The 18,343-nt window shown below is 44.9% G+C and overlaps 1 protein-coding gene across 1 annotated transcript in view; it reads left to right on the top strand.

The window, feature by feature from the left end:
• Positions 1–18,139, top strand: part of LOC121288713 (lutropin-choriogonadotropic hormone receptor-like) — a 94,414-nt gene extending 76,275 nt beyond the window's left edge. Inside the window, exons 9-10 of the mRNA XM_041207462.1 lie at positions 10,779–10,967; positions 16,993–18,139. Of these exons, the coding sequence (XP_041063396.1) occupies positions 10,779–10,967; positions 16,993–18,139 (1,336 nt within the window). The remainder of the gene's footprint in view (positions 1–10,778; positions 10,968–16,992) is intronic.
• The last annotated feature ends 204 nt before the right edge of the window (positions 18,140–18,343 follow it).

The following is an 18,343-nucleotide window of genomic DNA, read 5'->3' as shown; positions in this document are numbered from 1 at the left end:
AACGACAACAGCACACACAGCCCTATCAGTGCTGAAAAGTCCTTCTTACTAACATCTGGGGGCTTGTACTAAAACTGGAAGAGCTGTCCCACAGACTAGTCATGCAACAGCCTAACATAGTCATACACATGAAATCATAGCTTAGACAATGGACGGAATCGTCCCAAATTTGCACTAACTGCGGTAGCGGGCAGGTGAAATGATGTTTTACCCTCCGGCCATGATAGCGGGTTTTCACACCGTATTATGTCACATTATTATGCATTCCTGGGAAACACCCGCATGCACCATATCTCAGTGCTTCCAGCCTACGACTGCTGCAGGGAAGATGTCCATGAAAGGCAAAAAGACTGCAGCCCCCATGTTTAACAACGCGTCAATGGAATGCCTTTTGGATGCCGTGGAGGCCTGCCAGGATGTTCTTTACCCCCGCTCTAACCGCAGGATGGGCAGCGGCATGACCAACCAGGCTTGGGAGGCGGTGGCAGCGGTGCTCAGCGCCAATGACCTTCAAAAAAGGACAGCCATCCCGTGCCACAAGAGTATGAATGATCTCCTCTGTTCCTCCAGGGTAAATCACTCTTCTCATTATTCTCAACTCACAGGCTCACAAACCCATCACATATCCATAAGGATCTCACTCACTGCTAGTTCAAGGGACATCACCATTCACTCTCTCACACACACCTTCATTGTCCTCATCCCATCCATGGGACCACTCACTACCCACACATGACAGGCATACTTATCATCTGGCCTGGCAGGCATCTTGCTTATACTTTCTCCATCTCTATTCATGCAGGACAAGCTGGCACACAAGGGGGAGAGGTCACAGACCGGTGGAAGTCAGGGTCCTCACGGACTTTGAAAACAGAGCCATCCAGCTAGTCGGCGATGATTTAGACAGGTCCTCTGCTGACAGTGAGGTCGGCGCTGCTCTACCAAGTGAGGGTCCAGCAGTGCAACATCCATCAGACAACCATTCTGTGAGTGATGTGTCCTGTTTCACAGGCCACTGCCATGCACTAATTATCTCCCCTTGCTTTCGCAGGAACATCTGGGAAACAGCCGACGGAGTCCATGACTCAGGACCTACAATCAAGCCCCGGAGAAACCTCTGAAGAGGAATCTGAAGGCACCCTCCCTGAAGTGCCATCACAGCGCTCACCCACATCGTCCACCAGTGCAGAGACACATACCTCGGTGGGACCTAGCTTTAGAATAGCCCCGGGATCACGACCTGGCGAGCACATTGCACTGTCTGACCCGCTGCAGGCAGCGGCAGGACTTCCCAGGTCTCCGGCATTCGGAGGACTGCTGGAGGCCAGAAATTTGCTGAGTCCTAGTCAGATGATGAGCCTCTGGATTCAGTCATGTCACAGTTGCTGCAGCTGCAAAGGCAAGCTTGGGAACACCAGGAAGGGATGTCCGCTGCACTCCTCGGATTGCAAGGCACAATGGAGGAGTCCATTCATCTTCACTTTAAGGTGATAGCGCTGGCATTGCAATGCACCGAGGTCAACACTGGCAGGATGGTGGCCGCAATGGAGACCTTGGTCCAGGATGTCGCTCCTGCACTGCTACGCAGGCTTAACTCCATCAGTGATGCCATAGTTGGCCTCCAACAGTATGTACACAAGAGGGGTGCCAAGCAGCTCAATCTCATTCCAGCTACCCCTTCTCCTCAAAGGGTCAGCCTAGGGCCCTCGGGCAACTATAGGGAAGAGGATCTGCAGGTGCAAACCCCGGGGCCATCCATCCAAGTGACTCTGGGAGTGTCCGGCCCATCCGAATTCCCTCTTCCTGTCATCTCAGCAGTTCCAGCTCCACAGGATGGGAAAGGTGCCACTGCCACACAGCAGGACCCCGAAAGCGGGCCGGGGCCCTCCAGGTCTTGGCCCTCCGGAGGGCACCCGCCAAGGTCATATTAGACATAGAAACATAGAAACTAGGAGCAGGAGTAGGCCATTCAGCCCTTTGAGCCTGCTCCACCATTCATTATGATCATGGCTGATCATCCAACTCAATAGCCTGCTCCCGCTTTCTCTCCATACCCTTTGATCCCTTTCGGCCCAAGAGCTATATCTAACTCCTTTTTGAAAGCATACAATGTTTTGATCTCAACTACTTTCTGTGGTAACGAATTCCATAGGCTCACCACTCTCTGGGTGAAGAAATTTCTTCTCTCCTCAGACAGGCGGTAGCAATCAGCGGACTGCCGCCACCTCCGCTGTGGATGTCCTGGGAGCACCAAGACACAACAGCAGGGTTAGGAAAGTTGCACAGCCTGGGCACAGATGTTAATCACTTGTACATAATGTTCACTATTGTCAACAAACTCCCAAGAATATCTCCCTGCCTATGGCTCTTAGTTCTGATGAGTAGTGTTCTTGTCACTCAGATGTGAAACCTTTCTGCACAAGATAAAGCCTGGTGTCTCAGTCCAGGGCCTCTCCTTTGTGCTTTGTGCAGCCTTCAGACTAAAGTGATGGTCTGGCCTCTCACTCTCTGGAAACATTACTGATGCCTGTACCTCGATGGTGCTTGTCATTGCTGCCAGAATGTTGTGAGCAGGCGTCACAAAGTTCTATCATTCTCTCTGGGTGCTCTCAGCACCTTTAAGGTGGGGCTGGCCCCAATCTCTTCAGTACCTGTGACCAGTGACGCTGTGCTCCTGGAGGGCTCAGGTCCTGAAAGCGGATAAAGGATCAGGTGTTTCTACAGTTTCGTGTCTGCGTCTCTATGATATGACCTTGATCACAGCGAGCAAGCGAGCTGTCCATGGCCAGACAGGAGTCAGACATTCTTAGAGGCTGCGTGAAGATCTATGGAGTGGCCTCACTGCGTGTCGCCATCATCCTCCTGCAGTCGAGCAACTATAAGGGCTTCCACTGCGTCTCCATGACAAGGAGCATTACCACAGAGGGTATGTGCGCTGCCATAAGCCAGACTGGAGTCAAACATTCACAGATGCAATGTGAGGATCTGTGGTCTCCTCACTGCATGTCATCATCATCCTCCACAAACCCAGCAGCTATGAGGGCCTCCCAAGTGCGCCTCCCTCATCTACCCAGTGCGAGGGCCTCAACCCCGTCATTGTCGCCCTCAAGGACCTCCTCACCTGTCAGCGTCCTCCTCATTGGAGGAGACTCCCAGCTCCTTCATCTCCTCCTCACCCAGCTCCTTTGCAGCACCAGGTTGCAAAAGGCGCAGCAGACGACAATGATGCGTGACATCCTCTGTGGACTATATTGCAGGGCTCCACCAGACCAGTCCAGGCACCGGAACCTCATTTTCAGCATCCCGATCATCTGCTCCACCAAGTTGCGGGTTGCAGCACGAGCCTCGTTATTCCTTCGCTCTGCTGCAGTCTGAGGCCGCCGCATGGGTGTCATCAGCCACGGCCTGTACCGGTAGCCCTTGTTGGGGACATCCTTGCCACTTCTGTGGACCCTGGAAGACTTAAGGGATTTGTGACCCACTGAGGATTTAGGAGTCGTGCTCACTCACTGGAAACCATGTGCAGACCTGCAGGATGCATTTCTGGTGGTCACACACCAGCTGCATATTCAGCGAATGGAATCCCTTGCGGTTGACTTGGTTGAAGTGATGGAGACCTGAGCACCACATGAGTGCAGTCGGTGGCACCCTGTCCCTGTGGGAAACCCAAGACCTGGGCAAATCCAATCACTATTGCATCCTGGCTGTCTTGGTCCTGGGCAAAATGCATAAATTTGTGTGCCCTCGTAAAGGAGGCATCCATAACCTCATGGATGCATTTGTGAGTGGAGACTTGTGATATCCCACAGAGATCACCTGTGGAGCTCTGAAAGGAGCCACTGGAATTGAAATTGAGCACCATGGTCACTTTCACAGCCAGTGGCAGTGGATACCCTCCATGTCCACATGACACCAAATCCTGCAGCAGGTGGCAGATGTGACCGACCAGTTCCCTAGATCTGCACAATCTTCAGCGACACTGATTCTCAGTCATCTGCAGGAACGAAGGGTGGTGTTTATAGACCCTGGGTGTCACTAGGCACCGACAAGCGACAGGTCGTTGTGGCTCTTTGGCAGTGTGTGTGGGAGCCCCAGCCGCCCCTTCTTCCAGAGGGTGCTGCTCCTCCCTCTGCACAGCCAGGTGCATCAGTCGCTCTCTCCTCTGTCGTCATCACTCTCTGTACGTCATCAGGCATACAGCTAATTAACCAGGCTCCATGTTCCTGATGTACTCTTCCTTCCGGATGAAAGAAAGGATTAGCATGGGTGTACTAAGAACCTGTTCTGCTTAAGTCTGAATTAATGCTTCATGGAGATTGCTGGCCACCACATGGCTGCCTGAGACCCCACCCACCTCTGCCCACTCCACCCAACCGATTAGCTGCAGCTTTGCCCACTGGACTGCATGCTGTGCTCTCAGCTCAGGCGCAGGCATTCTCCTAACCCGCACTGCAAGGCTGCACTGTTAGCTTGAACCATGGGGTGACTGGTCCAAACTGGGATGCTGACATTGCAAAGGACTGTGAGCACCTCCCCCATGGCCAGCTTTCGCAAGGAGAATGTACAACGTGCCTAGTCACACAACTGTTCTGTAGTCCACTAAAATACTCATTACCTTTCAGTCTGTGCTAGGGAGGTGAAAAGCTCTGGAGCACTTGGTGGCACTTTGATGCCTCTGCATTGCTTGAGTGGACAGATAAGCTGGAAGTCTGACTCCATTCATATCAATGGATATGCATGAACTGTCTCAATTGCAGAGGAATGGTCACTTTATGTAAGGTTTTCCTAATGCGTGGCCACTTCCCTCGCCCATCCTACGCCGCACCCTGAATGCTTGTGCGTTATATTCAACCGCAAGGTAGCCCTTGCTCTCTCCACCCCAAACCAGTTGCCTCCACGGCAGGGCTGCCCTTGACCTCCCCGGCTCCCAACGCGCCTCAAGCTTGAAGTCCAAATGACCCTGGCGAGCTTTTCACAATGTTACTGTGTAGTCACCTCCGAGTTCCCCTCAAAGTGCAGCCCAGCAAGTCCACGCCTTTTATATGCTGTTGCGAAACACATTGGCATGCTTTCCCACTGATGTGGACAGATGATCCAGTGAGTGCGGGGTGAAACGATTCTGGCAGGTTGGCCTGATAATGATTTGCAGATGGATTACAATGAAGTTCCCAACGTCGGATGGTGGGAAACATGGCCTGCCATCAGCAGGCTGAGGGGGCGACCACAAACTGAATTCATGCCATCATGAAACCAATCGCACCATATTGTCCGCTCATGCCACTGAACATGCCCGATGCCAGCAGGCATGAAAATTCCCAGCCAATGTCTTAGACATCGCCACTACCATCCCTGGGTATGTCCTGTCCCAAAGCCAGGACAGACTCACCAGAGGGGGTGGCATGGTAGTATACAGTCGAGAGGGAGTTGCCCTGTGAGTCCTCAATATTGATTCTGAACCCCATAAATATCATGGCATCAGGTGAAACATGGGTAAGGAAACCTCCTGTTGATTACCACCTACCACCAACCGCACCACCCCCCCCAACCCACCCACCCCCCCCCGGCTGCTGATGAATCAGTACTCCTCTACATTTAATATCACTTGGAAGGAGCACCGAAGGTAGCAAGGGCACAAAATATACTTGGCCAATAGTGGCTTGGTAACAGCACTACCGACCAAGCTGATCGAGTCCTGAAGCACATAGCTGCTACACTGGGTCTGTGGCAAGTGGTAAGGGAACCAATAAGAGGGAAAAACCTACATGACCTCGTCCTCACCAATCTACCTGCCTACCTGCCGCAGATGCACCTGTCCATGAAAGTATTGGTAGAAATGACCACTGCACAGTCCTTATGGAGACAAAGTCCCATCTTCACATTCAGGATACTGTCATGGACAGGAGGAGGTTTAATTTAAACAGTCCTGATATATCTTCTCACCATCTAACCGTAAACAGAAAATGTTTTGATTTTGATTTCCCCCTTTGTAAGTAGTGGCATATTTCCCAATCCCTCAGTTTTGGTGTGATCCAATTTCTATTAAGAACCCCACAGCAAACTCAAGATAGGGTGAACTCAGAGGGTAGTTTGTTCACATACGCTCAAAACGCATGACGGGGGTGGGAGGTGTTGCTACATAGTCCCTGATGCATTCATACAATAAAAGAGGGATACAGAAAGAAAGATTTTTAGGGCAAAGACCACAAAATAAAGAACTATTGTTTCACATGAGCCCAGAGTCCAGAAACAAAGTCCAATGGTGTATTCTTTCACAGAATATGCGGGCTGAAGACGGATGCTGGATTCATTTGTCCATGATGGGATAGGCACATAGAGATGAATTAGTCTTGTAGGTGCTAACACAAAAGCTCAGAAGTTCCAATAGAAAACAGCGTAGATGGGGCCAGGCATTCAGACCTGGACAGAAATCTGGTTCTAAGCTGCTGCTTGCTAGATAGAAAATGGAAGACTGATTGCCAGTACAGCAAGACAGGATACTTGGTTCCCCCAGCTAGGGGCAGTCATGTGACATGACTCCCACTTCTTCACTTTGACTTTGACAAAGGATATATATTCCTTGGCTTGGATTCTTAAGATTGTTAATGTTTTAGCCATTAAGAATTTCAAAAGAGGTTTCAGGGTCCTTTGTCCAAGCAAACTTGTTGTCTCCATTGGTTAGACCTGGCCCAGGGAATGTAGATGGCCCGTGTTATCATTCCCTTTGAATTTGAACGCTGCAGTTATGGCAGCCATTAGCGTCTCTTTAGAGATAATGAGGTGTCCGATTTTCTGAATGCACAAAAGTTCCTTTTGTCTGAATCATAGCCAGCCATGGCTTCAGTCATTTTAAAGTTTCTGTACGTTCTTCTTTCAGATTTCATAAAATTGGCCATGATGATATATATTTTTTATAAAAATATAGAGTGAGGCCTTAGCCCTCTGATATCACCCTCCTTCGTGTTGTGTGGCGCTACCACCATGCTAAATGAGATAGATTACAAACAGAGTTAGTAATTCAAAACTGGGTATCCTTGAAGAGCATCAGCACCAGCAGAATTGTATTCAAACATGACCTATATAATCTCATAACCTAGCATATTTCCCTCTCTACCATTACTGTCAAGTCGGGGGATCAACCCTGGTTCAATGATGAGTGCAGGAGGCATGCCAGGAGCAGCACCTGGCATACCAAAAAATGAGTGTCGATCTGGTGAAGCTGCAACACAGGACTACTTGCATGCTAAACAATGGAAACAGTATGGGATAGATAGAGTTAAGCGATCCCACAACCAATGGATCAGATCTAAGCTCTGCAGTCCTGCCACATCCAGCCATGAATGGTGATGGACAATTAAACAACCACCAGGGACATCAAGGTGCCTTAGCAAAACTGGAGTCAATGGGAATCAGGAGGAAAACTCTCCACTAGCTGGAGTCGTACCTAGCACAAAGGAAGATGGGTTCTAGTTGCCGCAGGTCAATCATCTCAGTCCTGGTACATAGCTGCAGGAGCTCCTCAGGGTTGTGTCCTAGGCCTAACCATTTTCAGCTGCTTCATCAATGATCTTCTTTTCATCATAAGGTTAGAAGTTGGGATGTTTGCTGATGATTGGACAATGTTCAACACCATTTGCAACTCCCCAGATACTGAAGCAGTCCGTATCCATATGCAACAAGAACTGGACAACATTCAGGCTTGGGCTGATAAGTGGCAAGTAACATTCACACCACACAAGTGCCAGACAATGACCATCTCCAACAAGAGAAAATCTAACAACCTTCCCTTGACATTCAATGGCATTACCATCTCTGAATCTCCTACTGGGGATTACCATTAACCTGAAACTCAACTGGACCAGCCATATAAATACTGTGGCTACAAGAGCAGATCAGAGGCTGGGAATTCTGCAGTGAGTAGCTCACCTCCTGACTCGCAAAAGCCTGTCCACCATCTACAAGGCACAAGTTAGAATTGTAATAAAAAAACTCTCCAATTGCCTGGATGAGTGCAGCTCCAACAACACTCAAGAAGCTTGATACCATCTAGGACAAAGCAGTCCGCTTGACTGGCATCCATCACCTCCAACATTCACTCTTTCCACCACCGATGCACAGTGGCAGCCGTGTGTACCATCTACAAGATGCACTGCAGCAACTCACCAAGGCTCCTTTGACAGCACCTTCCAAAACCCGCAACCTCTATTATCTGGAAGGACAAAGGCAGCAGATGCAAGGGAACACCACTACATGCAATTTCCCCTCCAAACCAATTACAATCCTGACTCAGAAATAACTCGCTGTTCCTTCACTGTCACTGGGTCAAAATCCTGGAATTCCTTCCTTAACCGCACTGTGGGTTTACCCACACCACATGGACTGCAGCGGTTTAAGAAGGCAGCTCACCACCTTCTCAAGGGCAATTTGGGATGGGCAACAAATGCTGACCTAATCAGCAACGCCCATATCATGTGAAAGTAAATTTAAAAATAGCATGGTAAACTGATTTTGAATACAGCGCAGTGAATGAGGCATGTGTTAACTCAGGGGATTGTCTCACAATGACCAAAAGAGGTAGCTTGCCCTATGATATTTTGAGGCAATGTGAATATTGCTACCAAGGGATCAGACAGTTGTGTTTTCTGGCCAACAGTGAGTTGCATGGATTAATCTGGATAGTTCTTTTTCAGAAAGCATTCACGATGGGCTGAATGGCCCCCTTCTGTGATGTAAATTTTGTACATTTCTATGACATTCTTTGCCCTGTCATTGCCCCAGCAAGTTTCTGCATGTACAGTGTTGCCTTCTGTGATCTCCATACATGCAATGTAAATGAAATATAGCTAAGACATAGGAGAAGAAATTAGGCCATTCAGCCCATCGAGTCTGCTCCACCATTCAATCATGGCTGATAAGTTTCTCAACCCCATTCTCCCGCCTTCTCCCCGTAACCTTTGATCCCCTTACCAGTCAAGAACCTATCTATCTCAGTCTTAAATACACTCAATGACCTGGCCTCCACGGCCTTCTATGGCAATGAATTCCATAGATTCACCACTCTCTGGCTAAAGAAGTTTCTCCTCATCTCTGTTCTAAAAGGTCTTCCCTTTACTCTGAGGCCGTGCCCTCAGGTCCTAGTCTCTCCTAGTAATGGAAACATCTTCCCCACGTCCACTCTATCCAGGCCTTTCAGTATTCTATATTTGTGGTATAAAGTGCCATTGGTCAATATCCCATTAAAAACATGTGTTCATTGCATATAGTGTGGAACAGTGATGATGCCAGGAGTGGGAGAACCCAGAACATGTGGGCATAGTATTAATATTAGAGCCATTCCAACAGGCAGTACAATTGGGAAACTGTTTTTCCAAAGGGCAGTGGAAATCTGCAACTCTCTTCCCTAAAAGGCTGTGGCTGCTGGCTCAAATGAAGTTTTCAAGACTGAGATTGATAGAATTTTGGTAACTAAGTGTGTCAAGGGGAATGGTGCAAATGGCGACTAAATTGATTTGAACAACAGATCCACCATGATCTATTAGAATGGGGAATAGGCTTGATGGGCTAAACTGCTGTTCTTATATTTAATACCAGTGGCTATATGTTGGCAGTAGATATTCAGTAACAATGAACAAGACAGGCAAGCAGCATTTTTGACTCAGCTGGTTAAGAGTTTTAGAGTTAATAGAATTTTACTCCCTTCATGTATTCAAAATTTGTCTGTGAAAAGCTTCACATCCTCGACAAGAACCCAAAAAACTGGCCCTTTCCTCTCTTTCAGCAAATGTTGAGAAACACACCAGATGGCTGTTTATGCAATTAAAGTACAAGATTACTTTCACTTACTGCTCGTGCTGTTTGGACTGATTTACTGTCCACTTCAGATGAAATTTAATTGTTCTGAATTTAGAATTATTGAAGTCATAAAAATGTTTCAATATTCTTCAGTATATAAGACTGATTCACACTATTGCTCTAACTTATGAACTGCAATATTTCCGGACTTATTTTTTTAAATCTACAAACCTGGGTGAATGGCCATGGTCAACAGTGCAAGTTACCAGCAAGGTTAAAAAGAGTAAGAAAGATGGAAAAGTTCTGGTTAGATGACACCAAGCTGCGGTATTAAAAACATTTGAGTTATCGGATGAAGGAAAGATTGAGGGAGAAGACCTTGCAAATATTGAGTTCATGGGAAAGAACAGTTTAACGTACAAGACTGTTCAATGAGACATGACTTCAACATACTGTTGAGAAGAAGTGTGTAAGGCAGCGTATTTCAAATCATGAAAAATAAGGGATAAATTCACAACAACAATGGCCATAATGGTATTAGTAACGTAGGTAAAGGAAAGAGAGGTTGAAGACTGAGGCAACATGTTTTTTTTAGAATTACCTGGAAAAACTCAGCAGGTCTGGCAGCATCGGCGGAGAAGAAAAGAGCTGACGTTTCGAGTCCTCATGACCCTTCGACAGGACTTGAAGTTCTGTCGAAGGGTCATGAGGACTCGAAACGTCAGCTCTTTTCTTCTCCGCCGATGCTGCCAGACCTGCTGAGTTTTTCCAGGTAATTCTGTTTTTGTTTTGGATTTCCAGCATCTGCAGTGTTTTTGTTTTTATCTCTATTTTTTTTTATACGGTTCCAACATAGGTCACCTGGGCTTTGATAGATGAAGCAATTTTTCCAAAGGGCAGTGGAAATCTGGAACTCTCTTTCCTGAAATTAGTATTCCTTGATCACCAGGGATGGAAGAAAAAAAGCATATAATTTTTTTTTGTTACAGGGATGTTTCCTCAACAGCACTTGAGCACCTTCCATCTTATGGGTTGGAATTTATTCAGAAACTTACTGCACGCTTCACATACTCACTGAAAAGGCTCCCATCACTGGAAAAATTTGTTAATTTGATGGAAGCAAATTTGACATATCCGAGCCACTGCTGTGCATTCAAAAATTGGGAAAAATCAAATGGGTAAGTTCTTGTGATTTTTTATCGACTTCCTAATTTATGTCACGCAATAGAGGGCGATCAAAGCTATTACGGTCATTAGCAATTAGCTTTCTTCAGAAAAAACAGATACAAAGTAAAGCGGCTGTTAAATCAAGAGTGGCCATGAGTGAAGTCAGTAACCCTCATTCGTATTTTAAACAGTATAGTATAGAAACAGATATTGATTGGGCAAGAAATGTATATTGTTGCATTACAATTTTTTCTCCTGCTCTTCAAATCTTTCTCTTTTTAGTTCTCCTTTCCTGAAGGAAATGGCCCATGGTGCAATGCCATTGGCAGGAGACATTTAGTGGGTACTATGTTAGGGATTATTAACCTAGTCTAGCAAATGGGAAGTTATATGACCCTGTCAGCCATCTGGTTTACATCCCGACAAATATTACTCTCCAGTATAGTTAATGGATAGTAAAATTGAGCAAGGCATATTATAGGTGGCTGACTTGATCCCATCAGTTTCCTGCCAGGCATGTTAGGTTAAAATTAGCCCCTTCATCTTCTCCAATAATTTCCCATGTAGTCGTTTGGTGATACAAAACTTTTGGCTTGAACTCATCAGGATAATTCACAAGAATACCAAATTGTAAAGGGAACAACAATTTATACTTCATGAGAAGAGCATGCTGATTGTTTGGCAAGTGGACTCTAACTGGTAGAGGCGTTGCCATGGAGAATGCACCAGTTAACTGCCGAGATGAGTGCAAGATGAAAAGTTTCGACAATGTGTCTTTTTTCAGCAATACTCAACTTCCCATGTTGTAAATTGTCAGTGGCTTTCGGGAAGTCCATATATACCATATACAGTATGTTTCCTTCATCCAGCATATCAGTCAACTCCTCAAAGAACTCTTATCAGATTTGTCAAGCAGGCTTCCTTTTTGAATTTTATCAGCTGCTTCTACTTGTTTTCTCTTCATCTAAATGCTTAGTAACTTTAAATTGAGCTAAGAAACCCAAATTTTCACTAGTGCAGATGACTAACTGTAATTACCAAGGTATTTATAGAAGGTATATATATTTTTCCTTAGTTATGTTGAAAAGTCATACAGACTCGAAACGTTAACTGTGTTCCTCTCTGCAGATCCTGTCAGACCTGCTGAGTTTTTCCAGGTATTTCTGTTTTTGTTTTGTATTTATAGAACAAGTTGTTGCACAGCATTCAATGAGTCAATTAAACACCATTTAAAGCCTCCAAGACACATTCAAGATTTCCTGTTGTGAGTGTAGTTTATGTTCAGTTAGTATTCCTTGATCATCCGGGAGACAAGAATTTCAGTAAGTTTTTTTTTGAAGATTTTATCTATCAGTTGCCTTCCTCAAAACAATGGGAGTGGTAAGTAGAGACCATGATAGGTCAAATTAATTCAACAGACAGTAAGCATTTTGCAGTTGTGCAATTTTATCTTGCAGCATCAAAAGGTTTTATCCTTCTTAAACTAAAGGCAAATAAGTAATTCTTGGTAAGCTCACAGATGTCTTGTGATTTCGGGTAGTAAGTAGCTGATGCCTTGAAATTACCACGTTCTGTTCCTATAGTCTATAGTCTGTGTCCTGATCTCAGCCAGAGAGACAGTAGGGCACTAAAATTAACCTCCTGACCCAGAAATATAGAAAAGAACATTGATCAGCACTCTCACTCCTTACCCTGCACAGCAACTCTTGCAAAACATGTCCATGAGTGGATTTTGGATGAATATAGGATTGGCTCAGCTACTGGATAGCTTACTGATGTTCACTGTAAAAAATCATATGTGAGGACTGATCGCTGAGGAGGGTAGCTGAGGATATCTGGCTCCTACTCTGCCAAGACTTGATGCCTTCAGTTGAAGAAGAGGGCAGGAAGAAAAGAAAGCAGTTCTGGATATAGTTGATTGTTTCTTTCCCTTCAGACAGAATTCCATACCCATATACTTATACAACTTTTCAAAGTCATGCGAAGCTGCAACAAGAAAAGTAGCTGCAGATCAGGACTTTGTCACCCACCATGAACAGAATAAAATATAGTAAGTATGGTTCTAAACATCAAAACATAAAATATTAAATTGGACCACTTTTGACCTCCAATATTTTCCTTTGTAGGACCATTAACATCTTGAAATGTATGACAGCCTCTATAATTCATTATTTGTTTTCACATTCTAGCTGTAAAGATTGGGATCAGCTTTGTGTGGCAGTGTGTTTCAAAAATGTTGCCGCTACTGTACTTGCAATTTTTCTTTATTTGTTAGGTCTTTCCTTCATCTCTCTGCTTTATAAGCATCTACTAGATGATAGCTAAAATATCACCTACATTAATACCAAGAATTGTTCTAGAAAATCAAATGACCCACTACTCTTCAAGTATGCAAGTTGTATGGGCTACTATTAAAAATGAAACAAACTCCCAGGGAGAACAGACCTAAATAAAGTATTGCACATAGGCTAATGGTTGATGATTAAAATACGTGATAAGCAAGAGGCCAGATTAGAGAAGCACAGTCATCTTGGAGTGTTGTAGGGCTGGAGGAGGTTACTGAAATAATGGGGTGGCGAGGCCATGGAGGGGTTGGAAACAAGGATGAGGTTTTTAAAATTGAGACATTGTTGGATTGAGCCAGTGCAGATCAGAAAGAGCAGGGCTAATGGGTGAATGGTTCTTGGTGCAAGTTAGTATACAGGCAGCAGAGTTTTGGCTAAACTCAGGTTTATGAAAGGTAGAAGATGGGAGGCCTAACAGGAGAGATTTGGAATATTAAAGCATAGAAGTAACAAATGCATGGATGAGGGTTTCAGTGGCAGATGAGCTGAGGCAGGGTGGAATAATTGGATTAACTGAGATGGAAGTAGGCAGTTTTTGCTGATGACATGGGTGTATTGTTGGAAGCACACCTTGGGGTCAGAAATGCTTCTGTCTTTTCAGTATTTAGAGCAATGGAGGAGCATAGAGGTTTTCTGGATGGATGAATTAAAATGGGCCAAATCAGGTTCCTCATCTGCATGTACCTTGGGGTCCTCTGAAGTTAAATTAGTTTGGATCGATCTTCATTTGGGTGCACAACGGCTTAGCATTTAGCACTAAACTCTCACTCAGGAGAGATTTTAAGGGTGTTTTTTTAAGGAGAAAGTGTCATGTTGATCAGAAAGAAAAGCTTTCCAGTGGTTAATGCACATTATTAGACCAGTTTTAATATGTCTGATGCAGAGAACCAAGTTAAAGCAGGTAGAAAGTCATTGCCTGACTCTAATATTTATATATTCATAAGTATAAATGACCCATCCCAACTTGTCTGAAATGATTATGAACTATTAAGAAAAATTACCTTTACACAGCTGATTACCTAAACATCTCATTACTGAGTTTTCCTAGATTTCCGATATTGTTACAGCCTCAGTAATGACTGTCTGAAGTTGCACCCTAATGTGAGGGTGAGAACAGAGCTGGACAGGCATGTGATTTTGCGCAGCCAACTTTCCTGGTACTGCCCTCACCCTCAAGCAATGTGTAACCAACTGAGGTAAGCTAGAGGCCAATTAAGGCCAATTATCGGAAATGGTCTGGAATTTTCCAGTTGGCCTGCAGGCCCCTCACAACATTGGAAACAGGCCAGATGCCAGGAGGTGGCTTCCCAACGGTAGGCTAGGGGAGACCAGTGTTCCAGGCAGGATTTGAGGCCCTTTCTCGTGGCAGGATGGCCCGTGGAGGGGATTTCCCCTCCACAATGGTGGCCTGGTAGATGTGGCCATTTTTTAATCCAGAAGTTTTAAAAGTTGCTGAGAAGGCACCTAAAGATGGAATTGCTCACTCTCCCCCTTACCTGTAACATCAGGCTGCAGCTCCTCCATTGCTGGAAGGTCTGCTATTGTGCCCCCCCCCCAAGTCTTGAAAGCCCGCTCACTGTCCTTAGTTGGACAGCAAGAATGCTCTCTGGCCACTAATTGGCCAATTCAGGGGCAATCATTGCCAGGTGACTGTGTCAGGACCCTTATTTGATCCCAACGTCGGGGTCCTGACACAAAATTGTGCCTGTTTACAGCTGCACCATAAAACTGACAATGGATACCCTCTAAAGGCGATGGAATGAATTACAACATGTAAAAGACCAGGTAGAAGGCTAAAGCAAATGTGCATTTGTACATAGGAAGACCTTAATGGAAGTGACGAGTGTCATATGATTGAAGGGGCTGTCAGATGGTGAATGCAGGGACTAGGGCCAGAATTTTCCAGCCTCTCACGCCGGCGGGATCTTCCAGTCCCGCCAACGTGAACGGAGATGTCAATGGCTCGCCGGCCCCGCTGTGGGGGAACCTGCCGTGGGGGGAGGCCTGGAAAATTCCGGCCTAGGTTTTGCACTCCTTACCACTTTTGATATACTATTTGAACATCAATTGACTATTTATGACATTATCATTTAGTCATTTGGTAGCACAGAAGTTAAGTATCGCTGAAAATAGTCACAAGCTGTCGAAACTTTCTGCCTGGTACTCATTGGGACAATTTGCAAGAATACAAAATTGTAAAGGGAACAACGATTTATACTGCATGAGAAGAGAGTGCTGATTGGTCAAATGAGCTCCTGTCCCTTGACATACTAGTTGAGAATTCTGCCAGCGGGTTCTGTACTACGTCTACCGCAAGCCTACCTTCTCTGGTCGATATATGTGTTGGGATTCCTACAGTTCCACACGCTATAAGGTTGACCTTATTGGCAATCTCATAGATGGTGCCCAAGCCATCTGCTCGTGGTGCTGATGCTGAAATAGGGTGCAACAAAGCCATCCTGTGGGTAAGTGCTACCCTGATCAGATTATTGCATCATGCAAACTCTTGAATGGGCCTAAGGCTGCCATTTTCAGTCCTGAGAGGTGCCCAGTCTACCTTAGATTACCCTGGGTATCTCCAAAATTTGAGCAACAGGTGAAGCTAGCCGTTTCACGCTCTTACTATGCAGTAGCAACACAAGTGGTATTTTCCACTAACATGATGCTGCCATCAAGCCAAAAAGACATTCTGCCTACCATACAAATAAGTAATGTGATATATGAATTTCAGTGCAGGTATGATGCTAGGTATGTAGGCCGTGCATCCAAAAGATTGGTGATTGTATCAAATAGCACGTCCCTTCAGCTGTTCACAACAGGCAAAGTACTGCCCATACTTAAACAAGCCCATGCTTGCAAAACTCAAAATATAGTTTCCAACATTAGATGTGATCCTGTGATTGGACAACATTTGCTAAACAATCCTGATTATGCTAAGAATTACATTGACAACCAATTCAAGATTATCAGTCGGGTGGCAGTAGGGGCGTGAGAGGCTACATATATTCACACACAGGGCCCTGTCCTTTGCAGATAGAAGGAACATGGACACACATTGTGCCTTTTTCAGGTAAACAAAATAGGTGACAGCCCATTACCTGGTTCATTTCCCAGGGCGATGCCTTGACCAATCAGAGCCAATCTGCCTGGCTTGAATTTAAACAAAGTTGGCAGTTAACTATCAGTTATCAGTTAACTGGTGCATTCTCCATGGTAACACCTCTGCCAATCAGAGTCCACTTGCCAACCAATCAGCACAATTTGGTGTTCTTATGAATTGTCCTGATGAGTGTAAGATGAAAAGCTTTAACAGCATGTCTTTTTTTCAGCAATACATTATCATTTATCATTTCCTTAATTTAACATTTTGCAAACAACGCTACCTTGCAGTTACAATGTGATGGATGAAGGAAACTCTGAAACTGTTTGGTGTTTTTGAAATTCTTTAATAACATGATTAAGATATGAAACTGCAAGACTTGTTTCACTGTAGACTTACCTTTCACAAATTAAATAAAACCCATGTCCTAATATACTGTCTCTTCTCTTTATCTGCTTATAGTTTCGGGAATGACTATTCTCATCCTAGTCTACCACCACTGCAACTTAAACGGAGGAGCTTACAGAATTTTTCTGCTGGAGTGAAGAGATACCCTTCCTCACAGAATCATTCACACTTTGCTGAAAATAGCCCTGATGATGAATATGAACATTTAGAAGAAATATATGAAAATTCAGTATCGTTTGATTATGGCTTTTATCATTCAAAGGTAGACCTTGTCTGTACTCCAGAACCAGATGCCTTTAACCCATGTGAAGATATAATGGGATACAACATCCTAAGAGTGCTGATATGGTTCATTAATATCCTTGCTATTGTGGGTAACTTTGTTGTTTTTATTGTTTTGGTGATTAGTCAGAATAAGCTCACAGTCCCACGTTTCCTTATGTGCAATCTTGCTTTTGCAGATCTCTGTATGGGTCTCTATTTGTTACTTATCGCATCAGTTGATTTGAGCACCAGAAGTCAGTATTACAACTATGCTATAGACTGGCAGACAGGCGCGGGGTGTGCCAGTGCTGGCTTCTTTACTGTTTTTGCAAGTGAGCTGTCTGTGTACACACTGATGGTGATCACCTTCGAAAGATGGCATACAATTACCCATGCCATGCAAATGGACAGGAAGCTCCGATTAAGGCATGCTGTTGTGATTATGTTTGGAGGCTGGATATTCTCTCTTGTTGTAGCAACACTGCCACTTGTAGGAATCAGCAATTACATGAAAGTTAGCATCTGCCTGCCCATGGATATAGAAACTCCCATTTCCCAGGCTTACGTTATATTCCTATTGGTACTGAATGTTATAGCCTTTATTATAATTTGTGTTTGCTATATCAAAATATATTTAGCTGTGAAAAACCCTGACTTTGTTTCTAAAAATAGCGATGCAAAAATTGCAAAACGAATGGCGATACTAATCTTTACAGACTTCATGTGTATGGCTCCTATATCATTTTTTGCTATTTCAGCAGCTTTCAAGTCACCCTTTATTACAGTGACCAATGCTAAAATTCTTCTGGTATTATTTTATCCACTCAACTCTTGTGCAAATCCATTTCTCTATGCAATCTTCACAAAAGCATTCAGAAGGGACTTCTTCATCCTGTTGAGCAAGTTTGGTTACTGTGAAATGCAGGCGCAAATTTATAAAACTGACAACTCAAGCTCAAAGAGTGGCACCAAGGAAAATTCAGGAGCAGCTGTCAAGCTAACAACATTCAGCGTGCAGGATTTACCGGTCAGTGCAACTGCTGAATTGTGCTGTAAAGAATGCTGATGACATTCATGCTCTACATTTTCTCTCCTTCTCTGCTGAAGGTGTTGACTCATGCTGAGCTGAATTCGTGGGTCAGTACCTCACCCAGGTGCCCATTTTTCAAGTATGAACCCAGGCAATGGCTGTTGATATACCAATTAAGGGCACCAGAACTGATCCTGATGCAGTACTCACTCTACATATACAAGCAGAGGAAGGAACCCT

This window comes from Carcharodon carcharias, chromosome 2 (assembly GCF_017639515.1).
Source record: "Carcharodon carcharias isolate sCarCar2 chromosome 2, sCarCar2.pri, whole genome shotgun sequence".
Classification (NCBI taxonomy): Eukaryota; Metazoa; Chordata; class Chondrichthyes; order Lamniformes; family Lamnidae; genus Carcharodon; species Carcharodon carcharias.
Note: the sequence above shows the minus strand (reverse complement) of the source record. Positions and strands in the feature narration are given on the sequence as shown.